This window comes from Lotus japonicus, chromosome 3 (assembly GCF_012489685.1).
Source record: "Lotus japonicus ecotype B-129 chromosome 3, LjGifu_v1.2".
NCBI lineage: Eukaryota > Viridiplantae > Streptophyta > Magnoliopsida > Fabales > Fabaceae > Lotus > Lotus japonicus.
The window spans coordinates 24,936,633-24,956,316 of NC_080043.1; the positions used below are offsets into that span (position 1 = coordinate 24,936,633).

The 19,684-nt window shown below is 39.2% G+C and overlaps 1 protein-coding gene across 1 annotated transcript; it reads left to right on the top strand.

The window, feature by feature from the left end:
• The first annotated feature begins 334 nt into the window (after positions 1-334).
• LOC130748847 (mitochondrial carnitine/acylcarnitine carrier-like protein) lies at positions 335-2,468 on the top strand. The gene is made up of 2 exons (XM_057602091.1): positions 335-726; positions 1,967-2,468. The coding sequence occupies exons 1-2, from the start codon at positions 335-337 to the stop codon at positions 2,466-2,468; spliced, it is 894 nt and encodes a 297-aa protein (XP_057458074.1).
• Positions 2,469-19,684: the final 17,216 nt, after the last annotated feature.

Sequence of the window (19,684 nt, forward strand, 5' to 3'; positions counted from 1 at the left end):
AAATCTTATCCTTCACTTAATCTCTGTTTTTGTAAATATCGGCCATTGGAGCTTGTTCACTTCTTGGCACCTGGCACTAGTTGTACTAAAGAAATTGTATGCCTTGAACATACAACTTATTTGTATAGGGGATGAAAATTTCAATAAGAAAATAAAGATGCCAAGGTATTGTGTTTTGAAAGTGTAAAAATGCTATTTGATCTGTTGTAAACCATAAGTTTAGCACAAAACACACTTGTCAATTGTCATTATGTCAATGTTGTTTAAAGTGGCTGTTTTCTCAAGGATTCTACATCTAACCCTTTGTTTCCTTCTTTGAAACTTTTATTTGGAGATGGGAGACGTGGCTAAGGACCTCGCAGCTGGGACTGTTGGAGGGGCATCACAATTGATAGTTGGACACCCCTTTGACACCATCAAGGTCAAGCTCCAAAGCCAGCCTACACTACTCCCCGGTCAGCCTCCCAAGTTTTCTGGTGCATTTGATGCCGTCAAGCAGACAATAGCAGCTGAAGGTCCGAGGGGTTTATTCAAAGGTATGGGTGCCCCGCTTGCTACGGTAGCAACCTTCAATGCTGTCCTGTTTACAGTGAGGGGACAAATGGAAACAACAGTGAGGTCCCATCCTGGTGCTCCCCTCACAGTCAGTCAGCAGTTTATTTGTGGAGCTGGAGCTGGAGTTGCTGTTTCCTTTCTTCGTTGCCCAACTGAATTAATCAAATGCAGGTCTGTTGGTGATTTTCTTGTCATGGCAGTTTTTAATCTCATTTTCTTCCACTTCTTTCTATCAGCTTCTATAGATTTTGAAGAGGACATTGTGGGCACCAAGGTAGTCAACATCGGGATCCCACGTAGGATCGAGAGTGGGGATAAGAGATCGAAGATCGGAGGATCGGGATCTGGATCGTAAGATCCTAAAAAAAACGCAAATATTTATTTAATAAAATACACATATACAAAAAGTTACATATAGAACAAAAATTATTCATGATCAACCATAAGAAACACAAATTCTTATGTTTCTTAAAATATGAGTAAAGACATAATGATATATCCACATAAGTTAATTAAAATAACATAATAGTATAAGACATATCCAAAACATTACTCTTGATTCACCATAAGAAATTTAGAACACGGGTGGGTAAATGATTATTGACTATTTCTAATTTAAAGTAGAACTAAGGTTTGGAATGAGTGGGTAAATGAGTATTGACTACTGGGTAAATTAGTGGGCCAAACCAGAAAATATAAAAAATAAACACAATTAAAATCTGATCCATTAAAAGTAGGATCGGATCGAGATCCGAAGATCCTACTTCAAAGATCTCAATCCTAATACGATCCACTAGATTTACGATCCTGATCACGATCCAGATCAAAATTGCCCTTGCAGATCGTAGGATCTTACGATCTTACGATCCAGATCCCGATCCTTACTACCTTGGTGGGCACATGAAACTTGAAGGACAAGGACCAAGAAGGCCAAAGAAGCATTGAAGGTGATATAAAAGACCGGTCCTTGCCCTTCGATGTTCATGTACTCCCCTATGTCCTCATACGATTGGGGCTCCTTTATAAAATGTCATGGATTCAGACTTCTATGAAAAACAACAAATTATTCAACTAGCATGTAAATAATTGCTTCCAATACATTTGTTTTTGTTCATTTCCCTACAAAGCATCTCTTGTCTAGGTTTAACAAACAAAATTCTTTCTCTCACTAATAACATAAACCACACTGCCATGAGAATAAGCTGAATGAATTCCTTCTGCAGATTAGTCTTGATGACATAGAGCAACTTCGGGTGCAGACTAAAGAGCACTTGTTAAAGTTTATTCTGTGCATTTTTTAGTAGATAGGCTCTAATAAGTGTTCTTTAGCCTGTATCTAAACAGGATCATATCTGTTACTCAAAATATGTGTTGATCTTAATATTTTTTCCATGATGAATATCATCATCAGGTTGCAAGCACAAAGTGCACTTGGTGGCTCCGGAGCAGCTGATGGGGCTGTTAAGTACGGAGGATCCATGGATGTGGCCAGGCAGGTTCTCCGGTCAGAGGGAGGCACAAAAGGTCTTTTCAAGGGCTTGGTTCCCACCATGGCACGTGAGATACCTGGAAATGCTATCATGTTTGGTGTATATGAAGCAATAAATCAATGGATTGCAGGAGGCACTGATACTTCTGGACTAGGTAGAGGTTCTCTGATTGTTGCAGGAGGCTTGGCTGGAGCTTCCTTCTGGTTGCTGGTTTACCCAACTGATGTTGTTAAAAGTGTGATTCAAGTAGATGACTACAAAAACCCAAAGTTTTATGGCTCATTAGATGCTTTCAGAAAGATTCAAGCTACACAGGGGTTCAAAGGCCTTTATAAAGGTTTTGGTCCTGCAATGGCCCGAAGTATTCCTGCAAATGCAATTGTCTTCTTAGCATATGAGATGACAAGATCAGCATTGGGATGATGATTAAATTTTGTGGCTGGCTTAATATCAAATGCTCATGTTTCTTTTCCTTTTTGTTCCCAAAACTTCTCTATTTCATTCATTTACCATATGGCTACAAAGGCTCTTCTTCTGTTATTACTTCAACCAACAAGTCATTCTTTAACCAGAAGGAATGCAAAGATCCTTCTGATTTTTCTTCATTTGTGTTCTTTTTCAAAGCTTGAAATATTGTTCATGTAGACTGGAATAAGTCGAGCTCTCGGGATTCAGGTCGCATGTTAAAAATACTGACTAACAATGCTTTAAAGGCCTGAATTTTGAAGAGAAAATTGGCCAACGATATATTGAATTTTGAATGAAGTAACTTTCGATGGCAATATTTGTATCCGACGTTATGTCGCTGGAAGGGAATACTCGCTACCCGTTTAATTTTTTTGATTGTGTTTGGCAACATTTTTAAGCTACTTTAAGGATATTTGATTAGCTTGGTAAATGAGTTAAATGTTTAGAAATTAGAAATATTAGAGGTTAATTGATAAGCCGTATTAGGAATTGTTCCGGTATGGAACCACTGAGCGGGCTAATCAAAATAGAGAGCGAACACAAAGTAAACAAGACAAGTCAAATGCGTAAAATGATAGGTCCCCCTACCGCTTGGGTGGTGCCTGTTATTTATAGCATGGGTTTTGGTCCGAACGAACCATGGGTTGCCCGGCCCATTAGATATACAAAGTGATCAGCCCAAGTGTCTTATGAATTGGTGCGCCCATGTTAGATCACAAGCCCACAAGACCCTAAGACTTAGAATAAGACGAAAGTGTCTTTAATCAGCCCACAATCTGTAAAACGTTTATAAAGTAACTAAAATGGGCGTACAATTCATAACATTCGTACATACATTTAAATGGAAACAGATAACGACAATCACATCAGACTAACTCTTCCCGTATCTCCTGTCTTTGCATGTTGAATCAAACTGGTCAAATCTCTTTACCTGTCACTTCTTATGCCCTTACTGTGGCAAAAATCATCATTGCTTTACTTGCTATAATTACATCAACGAGATATCTGCAAATACTTGGGAACTTGTGCCACAAATGCTATCATGCGTCTTTAAAGCTCCCTAACCCCATCATCAAAGTACACACATAAATATGATTAAACAATTAAATTCGCATACAAAAAGTCACAACCTTTTCTCGATGTACACCTCCCGGACCAAAACACCCCTTCTACTCTATGAAACTTTTACTCATCTTTGAAATGTCACATGTACCGGACTAAAATGTCCTTTCAATTCAAAATCACCACGGATCACATCCCTTCAAAATCAGATCTTGGACCAACGTGCCCCCCGAATCCAAACGTCAAATTCTGTCCTTTGAGTACACACGCGAAAGGACGCGTCTGCTTAGCATTTAATTCCATAATTAACTCACACTTTCAACTCACCTTTTCACCTTTTCTTACCCTTCTATATAAAGTCCAACGCTTTCCCCCTTTCTTCACACTTTCACTTTCACATTTCTTACCCACATTCTCTCTAATCACTCAAGGTAGTAGAAACCTTGCTATTTCCCACTGAGTTTGCTCAACCTTCAACGCTTCTCCCTGCATTCACCAACAAAATTCCCAGAAATCGTCCAAGCTTCCATCCTTCTAAGGTAAATTTCACCCTCTTTTCTTCTTTTAACTTTTGCATTTCTAATTCTGCGTTTGAGCTTTTGAGCCTCTAATGAACATTTTATCCTACTGAACCTAGAAACCCAACAACAATGTTTTGCATTTCAAACCCAGAAATTCAAACCTAATTTCTGTCTTCATCTCACACTTTGAAACTTCTACTTTCAGGAACCCTTTAAAAATGGTCACTAAACGTACACGTAGAGAAGTTTCTGCCTCTACCACTCCGTCTTCCGCTGATTCTCTATGGGTTTCTAGCAAAATCAAAAAACAATTTTCTAAAATTTGTACCCCAAAAGCTGTCATTGATTTAGTCACTAAATACAACTTTAGGAAAGATGGCCTAGATGCCCACTTGGACATAATTCCCTACGCCCCTGATGAACCATGTTGTTTTGGGAAAGCAGATGGTCAAGGGCGAAACTTCACCTATCTATTCGAAAGTTTATTCTCCGATCTAAAATACAACCTGCCATTCTCTGACTTTACCTGCTCTGTCCTAACCCTCCTAAACGTTGCCCCTACTCAGCTTCATGGCAACGCCTGGGCTTACCTAAAAGCTTTTGAAGTCCTGTGTCAAACCTTACACATCGTACCCACCAACAACAAATTTTTTTACTTTTTTGAAACATGTGGACGAAATGTGAGGGGCGAATATGTCTCACTTGCCACCGCTAGGGGTTTAGGATTATTCACCTTGTACAAAAGCCATTACAAACACTTCAAAGGTAAATTTTTTAAACTTCGCGAGTCTGATGCCTGCAAAGATATATTTTATTTTGCCGATGGAAGCCCAAGATTTCCCTTCTATTGGACGAACCAATACGAGGGCATCATCAAAATTCCTGATGATGCTCTTACCCCAGAAGAACTAGTAGATTGCAACCTTCTATCTGGCCTAGGCTGGAACCTTACAGATTTTATGGTTGCCCTCTCTAAGAATGAAGTGGGTAAATACGTTGGTAAGGCATCTTAACTTATTTCGCCCCTTTCTTAAATCATATAAAAAATCTTCTTAAGTTCTAATTCTTTTCACTTATTCGCAGGAACAATGGCTCGCCTAACTGAGGAAGACATCCTTCGTTTTCGCCGCGAACAACAGGCTGCCCGCGAGAAAAGAAACTCCGGGAAATCTTCGATCGATCATGACACCAGCCACTCTGGTACTGAATCGGGCCGCCCCTCAAAAAAGAAAAATAAAAATGAAGATCCTGCCTCTGTCAAAAGCAAAGCTTCGAACCAAACTTCGCTGGAAAAGTTCATGAACAGGGGCGAATCTGTTGTGGTGAACAAAGGTTGTTCGTCAAGTACACCACCCCTTTGCTGGAAAAGCTTGCTGAAAGAATTCGAGGATTTATCCTCGGATGATGTGACCTCAATTTGGGATTCCAAAATTGACTTCAACTCTTTGGTGGAGACAAATCTGGTGTTCGAGGCGGATCATGAAAAGATGAGGAAACTATGCTTGAAGGAAGCTTGTCAAGCCATGATGATAAAAGGCTTGGAGATTGCTGTTATCTCCAAGATGATTGACCTTGAATCTGCCGGATTCGATGGTCTCGCTTCAGCCAAGCTTGTTGAGGAGAAAGAAAAAGAAATTGGAAAGATGAAGGCTACACTCAAATTGCTGGACAAGTCGAACAAAGCTAATGAAAAGAAAGCCGCGGATTTGGCTTTAGAGTTGGAAAAAATGAAAAAGACTTCTAATGAAAACAATGCTTCCATCCAAGCATTGAATGAAGAAAATGAAAAAATGAAGGCTGACTGCGCCCAACTAACTGCTGTGCACAATCAAGTGCTTGAAGAGAATGCTCAGATGAAAACGGAAATCGCTGAATTGAAAATTTCCGTCCTGGATCAATTTGAAGCTGGCTTTTCTAAAGCAATAACTCAAGTCACTTTCCTTAATCCTGACCTGGCGATCAACTTGGTGGGTACAGACCCTTATGCTCGCATTGTGGATGGTAAATTGATCAGCCCGGATAACGCGGATGAGGAAGGAGCAGGTGAAGAAGAAGAAGAAGAAAACAAAGAAAATGAAGAAGGAGTGTAAGACCAAGTTTTTAAGCTTATGCCAAGTGAATAAAATTCTTATTCGCGATTAGGGTTGATGTATCGTGAAGGGAAACCTGAACAAGAGTTTACTAAATGAAATAAATTTATGAAGGAGAAAGTTCAGGAAAAGTCTAAGGATTGTATCAAAATCGATAAAAGGTATAGCACGATCGATATACGCTTAAACCTAGGGCAGAAACCCTAGTAAATAGCTAGTTTTCACTTAAAGGCACGATGGAAGCTAATTCCAAAAATCTTCAGAGAAATGTTAGAACTTCTCTTAATCCATATATAACAAGCGTTTCAAGGCGAAACCCTAGAATCTACGAACGTCCGATTCCAATCCTCGGAAGTTTGCCGAAACTAAAACCCTGATAGTTCAAAAACCCTAGAATCAACCGACGATGAAGACTTTTTCTATTCGGAGCTTCAGATGAAGATTTCACACGCGTACACCCATTTCTCTTGATGATTTCAATCTTTCTTCAGAAGGAAGTTTTCTCTTCCGACATTCAATGCAAAAAGTAACTTATCGGGTAAAATAGTTTTACACCGACTTTGCATTAGTCACCTAAAATACAAGGAAACCTCTTTTGAGTTTTGGAATTATGTCGCCAAAACCTATCTTAGAATTCACGGAGAATGAAGCCGGAAAAATCGGAATCGCGAAACTTTCATTTTCCCGCGTTTTTTTCCATCCTCTATATATAGCAAGAAAGATGAGAAAAATCACAAAACTTCACCATTTTCTCTCTCAAGGCCGCGAGCTTCACAAGAGGAGGAGGAAGAAGAGTTTTTCTTCATTTCTTGCTTGATTGTTGATTCAACAGTTGCTACTTGAAGGTATCGAGGTATAGTCGCTAATCCTTACCTCTGATCGTCTTTTCCGTAGCTTTTCACTATGTCTTTCTGTGCTGCTAGTTTTGAGGTTTTTGCAAAACTATCCAGATAATTCCATTTTTCTATCTAAACATCTTCCCTACGTGCCCAAGAGCATGTTTAGCTAATAATACTGCGCCGATTCTCGAAAAACTACCGTCGAGTTTCAATTCTGCTTCAAATACCCATTTTGGGACAAAGTTCCGTCCTTTGGGCTGAAAACTATCGCCTTAGCTTAGTGCTAGAAGGATTAGTCATCATAAACGTCGTTGGTGACGTCCCCATCCAATTTGTTTTTCGAAATTCCAATTTTGAAATTCTGAGCTAAAAATATTGACCAAAATACCCCTGTGACAGTTTTCGATCCGATAATTTTTCCGAGTTTAGAATACCCTTAGTTACGACTAATGATAACCTAGGAACCAAGTTTGATCGAAGAAAAATCGACCCGCACAATTACCAATTGTGGTCGAGAACACCCTAGGAGGAGGAAGAAAATTCTTTTTCAAAAACTTGTCCTTTCGCGCTAGATTATCGTACCTCGGAGTATATACTACTTCGTGTAACCTTAGTGAGTATTGATTGCTGAGTTTCTGATAGATTCTGATGGAATTCTGTGGTTTTACTCTAAAGGTTCTTTTGAAGAATTTCCTGAAGAGCAAGGAGCTGATTGTGTAGGAGCATTCGAAGAGAATCCTGGAGAATCTACAGGTGAGGGCTACTCACTGAATCCTTAGTTAATGCTTAGGTGTCGACGCTTTCGACTTGATTTACTGTTTATGCACTTGTTTGTGTTTGACTGGAAAAAATGTTTTATGAGGCTTCGGCTGAAAATGTAGATGATTCATCTACTGACTGTTTTTGAGAGTGAATTACATGCTAAGTGCTAAATGGTTAATCTAGGATGTGTGATATTTGCTTATATGCTAAGTGCTAAGTGGTTATGTTAGGATGTGTTGAGATATATGACATGTTGGTTGACTGTCCTGATTTAACTATGTCTTTTCATATATACTGTGGTACTGAGGAGTGAGAATAGCGGGCAAGTCATGCCGATTTTTATGAGAGTTTTTGAGGAAGTTTGACAGGACGAACGAGGATTCGGGCCTTGTTATTGTTTTAGTGGATCGAGACATTCTATGGGAGTTATTTGGGGTTATGGGATGTTGAAAACTCATAAGATTGCAATAAGACTAAATGGAATCTATTTTGTAAGGAAAACTCATAAGACATTAAACAACCTTTAAATCTTTAAATAATGATAACAATCTCGAAGGAAAGTTTGGAGTTCGAATCTTAGTTTTGGAAAACGAGAAGTGTCGTCGGATCCAAGTGTTGAGAAAAATTATAAGTTTTGAGTATGTTGGTACTCTTGTGCTCTTGGAGCAGTTGTGTTGTTGGGCTATCTGAGAGATAAGTCGGGAAACAGGTAGTTTCCGAGTATGTTGATACTCTTTGCTCGTTGAGCAGTTTTGACCATCGGATGGAGATGAGTCGGATGATTTGGAGATCATCATGAGAGAATGTGTCGTTGTAAAGAAGTGTCTTTTGTCGCAGAATCGACTTTACCTTAGGGTAAGCTTTTAGAGACAATACTTTAGCTAGAACACGTGGCGACGTGTCGAGTGAGGTCGGAGACGTTGTTTGGCTAATCATTTCGCATTCATGCACCATTAATGAGGTATTAACACGAGACGGACTTCGGACCTCGGTGGATTCCAAAATCGTCATAAGACCCGGATTTCCGCGTAAGGGCGCTATTAGGCGACTCTTAGTAGCAGATTGAAATGGCAGGCCTTCGGGTTTTATGCTGATCTGACTACCGTTGTTGTTAGTATAAGAGGCACGCGGGCCGAAATGGTCCCACCGTGGCTGGTGCTAGGGCTGATCCGTTGATGTCCATCCTTTCCGGAATGCATTTGGTTAACTGGGTTAACCGTCATCTGCATTTCATGCAACATGCATACTGACTTAGTTGCTGAGTGTGATTGATAATTGTTAATCCTATTTGAAGCATGTTAATTGTTATTACTGTCGTTTATATTCATTGTAGAATATACAACCCTAGGATGCTATCTCTAGCTATAAGCCTAAGTGGCTAATCTCTTATCTGTATCTATTGGTGATATTACTTACATAATTATTTGGAGTTGACCCTCGCGTCTTCTGTGTGTGCTTTGGCGGACTACGCCCATTGTCAGATGTCTTTAGCGGATTGGTTCATGATGGTCCACCCTTCGGGGGGGACTAGATATGAGATGATAGATCAGGATGACCCCGGCGCGTGGGTGGTCGACCCCGCTAGCCATCGCGCGACGTACTCGGGGAGGATCATGGAGGATCGCGTAGACAGAGTAGGACACTTGATGGAGGGAGTGCTGAGGAGGTGCACTGTCAGTTTCAACTTGCCGCCCGGAGTGCACTGCGGACCAGGATTAGGAGCACCACCACCACCGTCATCTTCTGATGATGAGGACCCCTCAGAGGAGGAGCCGGTGGGAGTGACTTCTTCAGAGTCCAGCTCACCCACGGTTGCTATCATTGATGATCATGGTTCGGGCCCTAAGCCCGAGAGGCCAGCACCGGAGCGCATCGCGGTTGCGAGGGGAGGACGGATAGTGTTTGTAGACTTGGTCGTTCTGGATTCAGATTCAGACGACGATCATGCTAGCACATAGTTTTGAGTGCTGGTGTGAGCTCCTCGAGATAGGATTAGTGTAGGAGTAGAGTCTTATCTCTGACTGTCATTTGTTTCTTTGGGGACAGGGTAGTTTCCCGCCTATAGCTTTTTGTGTGGTTTCTCTACGGGAATCACAGAGAGTTGGTTGGGCTAGGAGGTCTTGTTTTTAGGCCGTTGGGCTAACTTATTCTCATTTTTGAAGGTTTGTGTTGCGGACACTCAACCTTTCCATTTGGTTTGTACATATTGCATACGGGCGTTACTTTTCTTACTTCCCGTCACTGGAGGTTTACTCGTGACGTGGTTTGTTACTTACAGCGGGGGCTGTAATTATTATTGTATATTAGTTCTGTTATTTTTGTTGTTGAGTTTCATTTCTTTCAGTTTCTAATTATATTATCGAAAAAAAAATATTCACGTTTTTTTCGCTTAAGTTTTCTTTTTGGTTACTAAAGTGACGCCACCGAAATCGGGGTGTTACAAGGAGAAAATGAAGAAGGAAATGCCAACAACAAGGAAGGAGGTGGCGAAACTATCTAAACTATCCAGACTTTTATTTTGTTATCCCCCTTCTTTCAACTATCAATGTAAAAGGCTTCAAGCCTCTATTGCCTAAGTTTCTTTATGTTCCTTGCTCTATGTAACAAACTTTCCCTTAATGCTATGAATTTCCATTCAGCAATGCATGAGTACCTTAAATTCTTTGCCCTCAAACATTTTCACCTAATCTAATTGTTTCGCTTATAACTATCATATCTTCCATATTATTCCCTCATTCACACGACGAAACACCAAAATAACTAATTATATGACTAAGAATTATTTCTCACAGTCACCAAAGTTATCATTTAACTCCAATATATCTAAAAGTCAAAACATAACTTAATATAAATTTCTTTCACTAACCTTTTCGTCAGAGTTGATCCGCCTTCATTATTATTCAAGCACACCGCTTTCCTATTTTACTGTATATAGTAAAATACTCTCGATTGAGTCTCAAAAATTTTGTAAAGTTTGAACTTAATCAACTACTTTGGAATAATAAGGCTTTGTGATTATAACTTAGTCAAATTTTTCATTTTTGACAAAGTTATTCATGGAAATCAAAGTCACAATATTTGATTTCATTAATATGCTCGCGTGGAGACTTGTGCTTATTTTGGACAAGCTTAAATCCAATTTAAGGCTGTGCTTATGAATTCGTGGTCAAATGCTCTTGTTTTAAGAGACTTACTCGTTTCTCAATTGTCTGACGCCGCCCAATTGATAGACCTTAGTTGATAAGTTTTCGCTATGGGAAAAAATAAAATGTTACGCCCTTGAACATTTTTTAAAAAAGGTTATGCCTCGTTAAAAACTCTCCCGTCTGGGGTAGAGAAAATAGTGCATACCTGTTATTCATTAATATCTGATGCCTCGTTAAAAACTCTCCAGCCTGGGGTAAAGAAAAGAGTACATCAAACTTAGTCTTACACAACCAACGTAGTCTTAAACAATACAAAGAACAAACATAGTCTTCAACACACACAAACTGAAACAACTGTACAACACAAAGCAAACTGGACGAACATCCTGCACTTCAACTGTAATAATAACGGAGATGATGTGCATTCCAAGCCCTCGGTACCCTTCGCCCAGACAATTCTTCCAAATGATACGCCCTTGTCCCAATTCTCTGCGAATTCTGTAAGGTCCTTCCCAATTTGGTGACAGCTTCGAATCATCCGGTCCTCTTGCTTTTCTTCTCAACACTAAATCGCCCACTTCCATTTGCCTTGGGACTACTCTTGAATTGTAACGCCTTTCTGATCTTTGCTTTACCACCGCCTGTCTCAAACGAACTTCTGCCTTAGTTTCCTCTGCCAAATTCAAATCCACCAGCCTATTCACGTCATTATGTTCCTCACTATACGTTGCCACCCTGAACGTCATATCTTGCACTTCTACAGGGATCATCGCATCCACTCCATAAGTTAACTTAAACGGTGATTCGCCAGTGGTTGATTGTGGTGTTGTATTATACGCCCAAATAATAGTAATCAATTCATCAGCCCATAATCTTTTTGCTTCACCCAAACGTTTCTTGATCCCATTCAAAATTACCTTATTTGCAAACTCCACCTGCCCATTTGACTGTGGGTGCTCTACAGAAGCAAAACGCATCTCAATACCCATTTCTGCACAAAAATTCTTCACACTTCTGCTAGTAAACTGTGTCCCATTATCTGAGATGATTGTGGCCGGAACACCAAATCTACAAATTATCTTCCTCCAATAAAACTTCTTAACTTTCTCTGTTGTTATCTTCGCCATTGATTCCGCCTCAATCCACTTGGTAAAATAATCCACTGCAACTAGAACGAATCTAACTTGTGAACCTGCTGGAGTGAAAGGTCCCAAGATATCTACGCCCCACATTGCAAATGGCCACGATGAACTCATCGAACTTAACGTTTCTGGCGGTGCTCTGTGCAAATCTGCATACAACTGACATTTTTCACACCTTTTTGCATATTCCATGCAATCTGACCTCAGTGTTGGCCAATAAAATCCTGCCCTCAAAACTTTTGCAGCCAAAGATCTTCCACCTACATGACTCGCACAAACTCCTTCATGCACCTCAAACATGATTCTATCAGCCTCCTCTCTAGAAACGCATCTCAACAATGGAATCCCGACTCCCCTTCTGTACAATTGATCGCCCAAATGAGTATAATGGCTTGCATCACGAATCTGATCTTTAGTGAACAAATGCAAGTCAGCTCCCTCTGCTTCCAAACATAACTTAATTTTACTCATCCAATCTTGATCAATCACCATTGGAATAGCCATAACTTCCTCATTTTCCACACTTGAGCTATTTATAACTTCCTGAATTACTGATTTGTTATTCCCCGGTTTCTTAGTGCTTGCCAATTTTGACAAGATGTCAGCCCTTGTATTCTCCTCTCGCGGAACATGATTAATCTGCACTTTCTCCACCTGCTTCATCAAATTCTGCGCTTTTATCAAATACTTGGCCAATTGTGCATCCTTCGCCTGATACTCTCCTTTAATTTGTCTTGAAACGATCTGTGAATCTGTTTTAATTCTGACATTCTGTACGCCCATTTCAATTGCGAGTCTCAAACCTGCAATTATGGCTTCGTACTCTGCTTGATTATTGCTTGCCTTGAAATCAAACTTTAATGATTGCTCAATTGTTACGCCTTTGGGTCCTTCTAGAATCACTCCAGCTCCACTGCCTTTGACATTAGATGAACCATCCACTAACAAACTCCACTCACTTTGTTCTTCATGCTTTTATTCTGGAGACATCTCATTAACAAAATCAATCAAAGTCTGTGCTTTAACTTGCCCTTTTTTCTCGAATGAAATCCCAAACTCTGACAATTCCACAGCCCATGAAACCATTCTTCCCGCTAGATCAGGCTTTTGCAACACTTGGCGAAGTGGCAAATCAGTTTTGACTACCACTGGAAAGCCTTGGAAATAAGGTCTTAACTTCCTGGCGGATATAATCAAGGCTAAAGCAGCCTTTTCAATTTTTTGATATCTCACTTCTGCTCCTTGGAGTGCATGACTCACAAAATATATGATTCTCAAATCATCTTTAATTCCTTGCAACAAAACTGAGCTAACAACGTTATCAGATATGGAAATAAACATTGACAATGAAATACCTGGCATTGGCTTTGATAATATTGGTGGCTTTGATAAATGCTCCTTAAGATTTTGAAACGCCACTTCACATTCTTCTGTCCATTGAAACACCTTATTTTTCCTTAGACATTGGAAAAATGGAGCGGATTTGTCTCCGGAACACGGCAGGAATCTTGCTAGAGCTGCAATTCTTCCAGTTAATTTCTGCACATCTTTTACTGAGGAGGGGCTTTGCATTTCAAGAATGGCCCTACATTTGTCAGGATTTACCTCAATTCCCCTTCTTGTAATCATAAAACCCAGAAACTTTCCACTATGAATTCCAAATAAGCACTTCTCTGGATTAAGTCTCATATTATGTTTCCTGAGTTCCCCAAAAGCTTCGCCCAAATCTGAACAATGTGTCAACATTTCATCTGATTTAACCACCATGTCATCAACGTAAATTTCCATGTTTCGCCCCACTTGCTTATCAAAAACTTTGTCCATCAACCTTTGATAAGTTGCACCTGCATTCTTGAGCCCAAAAGGCATGGTTTGATAACAATAGTTCGCCTTATTTGTCATGAAAGCTGTTTTTTCTTCATCTAGTCCATACATTCTGATTTGATGATATCCTGAGTATGCATCCATTAGGCTAAGCATTCCAAATCCAGACGCTTTATCCACAAGTTTGTCAATATTCGGCAGAGGATACGAATCTTTTGGACAATGTTTGTTCAAATCTGTATAATCAGTACACATTCTCCATTTCCCATTAGCCTTTTTTACCATAACCACATTCGCCAACCACGTTGGATACTTTACTTCCCTGATAAACCCAGCTTCCAATAGCTTGTTAGTCTCTACCTTTACAGCTTCTGCTTTTTCCTCGCCCATTTTCCTTTTAAACTGCACAATTGGTTTCGCACCTGGATTTAAAGCCAACTTATGACAGATAAATTCCGGATCAATTCCCGGAAGGTCCTTCGCACTCCATGCGAACAAATCCATGTTCTCAGCCAAAAGTTTCACCAACCTGTCTTGCTGAATTGCTGTTAAGCTCGTGCCGACTTTCAGACTCCTTTCGCCAATGACCACGACCTTGGTTTCTTCTTCTGATGTCATCTTGTTTTCTATAAACCCATCACGAGGATCCAGACTCGTTTCGCCCTTATTCACTTCAACCTCATAAACCCGATGTCCCTCTTTCACAGCTTTTTTTCCCATATGTCCATACTGCTTGAAGCTTTCTGAATAACATTTTCTGGCTATAATTTGATCAGCCTTCATGACTCCAACTCCCCCTTTGCTTAAAGGATACTTGACTGTCAAATGTCTAGTCGAAATAATCGCCCCCAATCTATTCAACGAGGGTCTCCCAATGAGCACATTATACGGCGAAGTACATTTTACTACTAAAAACTTAATAGCAAATGTCTCCGCGTTTTTTCCTTCGCCAAAAACAGTCGTCAGTTCCACATAGCCTCTAACAAACATTTTTTCACCAGAAAAACCCACCAAAGTTCCATCATAAGGTTGTAAATCAGATTCTGTCAGCCCTAATTTTTCAAAAGCATCTCCATAAATTAAATCTGCTGAACTCCCTTGATCCAACAGTACCATCTCAATTTCATATTCAGCGATCGTCATCATCACCACAATTGGATCGTCCTCGTGAGGCTGAGCGCCCTCAAAATCTCGCACAGTAAAAGTAATATCTGGCTGGTTGGTTGCCCAACTTCCCCCATCATTAGAATAAACAGCATTGATTGAATGAACATACCTCTTTCGAGCTGAATTAGTCACTCCTCCACCTCGGAATCCACCAAAGATAGAATGAATTCGCCCCTTCGCTTTCCCTTCTGACTGTCTGTTTTGACCATCATTTTCAATCTCCTTTCCATCTTCAGTTCGCTTCATTGAAGTTTCTGCTTCATCTGAATTGTTTCGCCCTTCCAGTTGTTTAATGCACCCAGCTTTCACCAATTTATCTATCTCTTTCTTCAAAGTGAAACAATCATCAGTATTATGTCCCGAAATCCTATGATACTCACACCACTTCTTCTTATCCACATAACCTGTTGACGGCTTTGGTTGCCGAGGAAAACGGATAACATTCGCCTCCAAACACGTACGCAAAGCTTCTGTTAAATTAACCGCCAAAGGTACTGCACGGTCATTTTGATTCCGAGTCCACGTCATCGAATGTCCTGGCCCACACACTCCATACGGTTGAGCACGATTTTTGAAATTGGAACGGTTATCAAATCGACCATCATAACGGTTGCGATTATTATACCCTGTATTTCCACGTTCAGTCCATCTCTTCGAATATTGATCTGTAACTGCTCCCTTCTTCGCCTCAAATTGTTGTTTTGGCCCTGTAACCGCTGCATTTGGGCGGTTGTTTTTTATCTGATCGCTTTGCTCCTCCCTGATGTACCCTTGCACCCTTTCGCGTAGATGCGCCATTGTCTCCACAGGTTTTCTACTTAAATTACTGTTTAAGCCTCCCGGCTTCAAACCCAATTCAAAAGCTGCAATGCAAATTTCCGGCATCTTATCCTCCAAGTGAACAGATAATTGATTGAAACGCCCCATGTAAGACTGCAAAGTCTCATTTGGTCCCTAACGAACATTGAATAACGTCGCCGGAGTCACCTTTTGTGCACGACTGGTAGAAAATTGAGACAAGAATTTTGTTGATAACTCCGTGAAATTGACAATTGACCTCGAAGACAAAGTTGTAAACCAAATCATCGCTGACTTCTTAAAAGTTGATGGTAGCATTTTGCACTTTAACGCGTCTGATGCGCCTACAATTACCATTTTTGTGTTAAAATACACTAAATGGTCCTTTGGATCTGAGTCGCCATAATAAGAATCAAGCTTCAACATCTTCAAATTATCTGGGACGGTGGTGTTTGCTATTTCCTCTGTAAAAGGTTGAAAGTCCACCACCGTCTCAGCCATTCGTCGATCGCCCTCTCGTAACCCCTGAGTCTGATTGAGATCAATAAGTTGATTTTGTAACTGTTGATTGTGTTGACGGAGATCATTGAGATCATCCATGATCTGCTGAAGAACATCGGGAGGAACATCATTCTGTTGGACATGATTCCTCTCTCCGTTCGCCCCGGATCGAGTCACCATTGCAGTGAAAAATGAAGCCTAGGAAAGTATCCTTCGGCCCCACGGTGAGCGCCAATGTTCCGGTATGGAACCACTGAGCGGGCTAATCAAAATAGAGAGCGAACACAAAGTAAACAAGACAAGTAAAATGCGTAAAATGATAGGTCCCCCTACCGCTTGGGTGGTGCCTGTTATTTATAGCATGGGTTTTGGTCCGAACGAACCATGGGTTGCCCGGCCCATTAGATATACAAAGTGATCAGCCCGTGTCTTATGAATTGGTGCGCCCATGTTAGACTAGGAATGATGGTATAAGCTTATAGGATACATTATAACTCTATCTATTGTTTGATGCTAACATTGTATTATATAAGTTTATTCATCAATCCACTCTTGTACGTTACAATAATGGATTATATAGTTCACTTTATAGATAATGTATAAGGCCGTATAAGATTATGATGTATAAGTTATTCTATTCGAAATTATTAATCCACAGGCATAACCACCACAGGCATAAGATTATGACGTATAAGTTATTCTACTTCGCTTTCTTTTGTGTGTGAAATTGGTGTTTTCCTTCCGAGACAATTCTATTCGAGCGGGGAACATCCACATCATGGTGGGGCTAACTCTCCTAGCAGAGTTTTTTTTCATCCACAAGACTCGAATCCGAGACCTTACTTAAGGGGAATCAAGCATGTACCACTTAAACCAATCCCGTTGGTACATAAGAGAGAAATTTGAGTATGAAGTTTTTTATTTATTTGAGGTAATATTTAAATATGAAGTTAGTTTTTTATTCATAGGTGCACAATGTGCAATTTTCTATTTAGACATTGAGAATTAAAATCGATGATACACATGTAGTGGTTGTTGGACTTGGACGTGGCGAAAGCAACACATCAGAAGTTCAGTTCCTAGATTATAGAGCCCAAACCCCAAGTCTTGGGGGTAATGTTTGGTTTATGAGAGAAAGACAAAAGAGATAAAAAAAAAGAATAAGAGAAGAGAAAAATAAATGAGAAGTAAAGTAGATTTTATTGATAGTTTGGTGTGATAAAAATAAAAAAATAAAAAGAATTGAAAAGTAGTGTGAAAAGTTGCATTTTTGTCAAAAGAACATTTGCATCCAATAAAAAAATGAGTTTAATGGATATGCACTGTCAGTGTAACAACCAATCACAACATGCCATATAAGTGAAATAATATCTTTCATCTTAAATTTTAATTAAAACAAGAATATATTTGCTGATGTGGCGGAATTCAATTGGGCGACTGTGTAAACTTTGTTTACACAGACAGTGTATACCCATTAAATTCTAAAAAAATTATATTAGCAGATATATATTCCATAAAAAAAGAGCAATGGGGATAAAAGAAAGAAAAAGACATTCATGGTTGTATTTCTCTTTAATTTGGAAAGATGGTAAAAAGTAGATGGCACCATCTCTCTCGCGCGAGAAGATGAGAACCAAACAAAGTTGGTTATCTATCTCTCACTAAACTATCTCTTTCTATGGTAATTATTTCTTCCCTATTTTCACTATACTAAACAAATCAATAATGATATATACACACCTCATTTTTAAAACACTTCATTTCCACCTCTTTTGTTTCTATCTCTCTCTTCTTACCATCTATCACATCTCATACTTTTCCTTTTCTTCCTATCTCTCTCATCATTCCACCTCTTCCACCTCAAAAGAGAGGTGTGTAAGTAACATTACTCCTAAACAAACTGTAAGCAAATGCGTGTGGATGTGACGCCACATATGGATCACAAAGTCGGTTCGATCCAATTGGTCAAAAATCAAAACAGTCGTTTGGTCTTGGTGTTTCCAATGCTCAAACCACAGTGTTAACTGTTAAGAATTGATAATGTAGTCCATAATTTTTTATAGGGCTGCACACGGGTTGAGTTTGATGAATTTTCAGGCTAATCAGGATTCAAATCGATCAAAACTGTTTGGATTGTGTTGGGTTGAATTTCGTGAATTTTCACCTACGAATCCGAACCAACACAATCCGACAAACTTTGGATTGGTTTGGATGGATTGATTGGATCGCTATATTAAAATAAAAATAAATCTGAAATATTGAAAAGTATTAAAAAACAAGTAGTTCAAGTCTCTAACATGCAATAGCATCATATAAGTTTATAACTACCATCTACAAACATCAATACAACAACACATAACTAAAAAAATACTTCAACTCTTTAAATATGACAAGTAATTACAAACAAATTATTCTCCAAGTCTCCAAAAAATAGTAGAAGGACTTCAAGTCTCCATAAATTATATACCCTACAAGTAGGTTAGGTAAAAGTTAAAATTATTAAAAATATATATTAAATAATATATTATTATTATATGATTGGATTTCGAGTTGGGTTGGATGGATTATTATGAAATCCGATATCCGATCCAAAGATGATTGAATCGTAATAAAATCAATCCAATTGATCTGTTTGCCCAATCTAACCCGTATTTTTATCATTGGATCAAATTGGGTCGAATGATTTCATTGGGTTGACCCGGCTCATGTGCACACCTAATTTTTTAGACTTGTTGGTAGTCATATTCAAGCTGGTTGTGCTGTTGCATATCACTTTCAGCTTGTGGGGAGTCGGGGAGATGTTGAGATAGAAAGTTAGTTCTAGCAGTTAATTTGTTATTTTCATTACGTTACACACGTGCTTAGTTAATTAGGATAACAGAAATAGTTTATGTTAGTTCACTATTGAATTACTTAGTCTATAAATAAGCGATGTAGCTTGTACTTCAATTTTTAATTCAATGAAATCCAAATCAAATTCATTCTACTAGATGTTTCTCTCTACTTTTATGATAATAGATGATGATTGCTCTTGGGTTATGGATGATCGGTGGAAAAGTTATATTAACCTAATACATGTGAGATAAGAGTGCCAAGTGAGGCATTATGTCAATGTGAGCATGATGAACGGTAATAGAAGATGAACTGTGAAGACGGGATCAGAATACTCTCAATTGTAAATTCTCTCTAGTTTCTTCAAGTTTGAATTTGTATATGTCTCCCTTCATATGTATATGAGAAGTTGAGAACTCTTTGAATATTTATAAAGAGATGAATAAACACAAATGTTCCAATTGAACATTGTAAACGCACTAAGCAG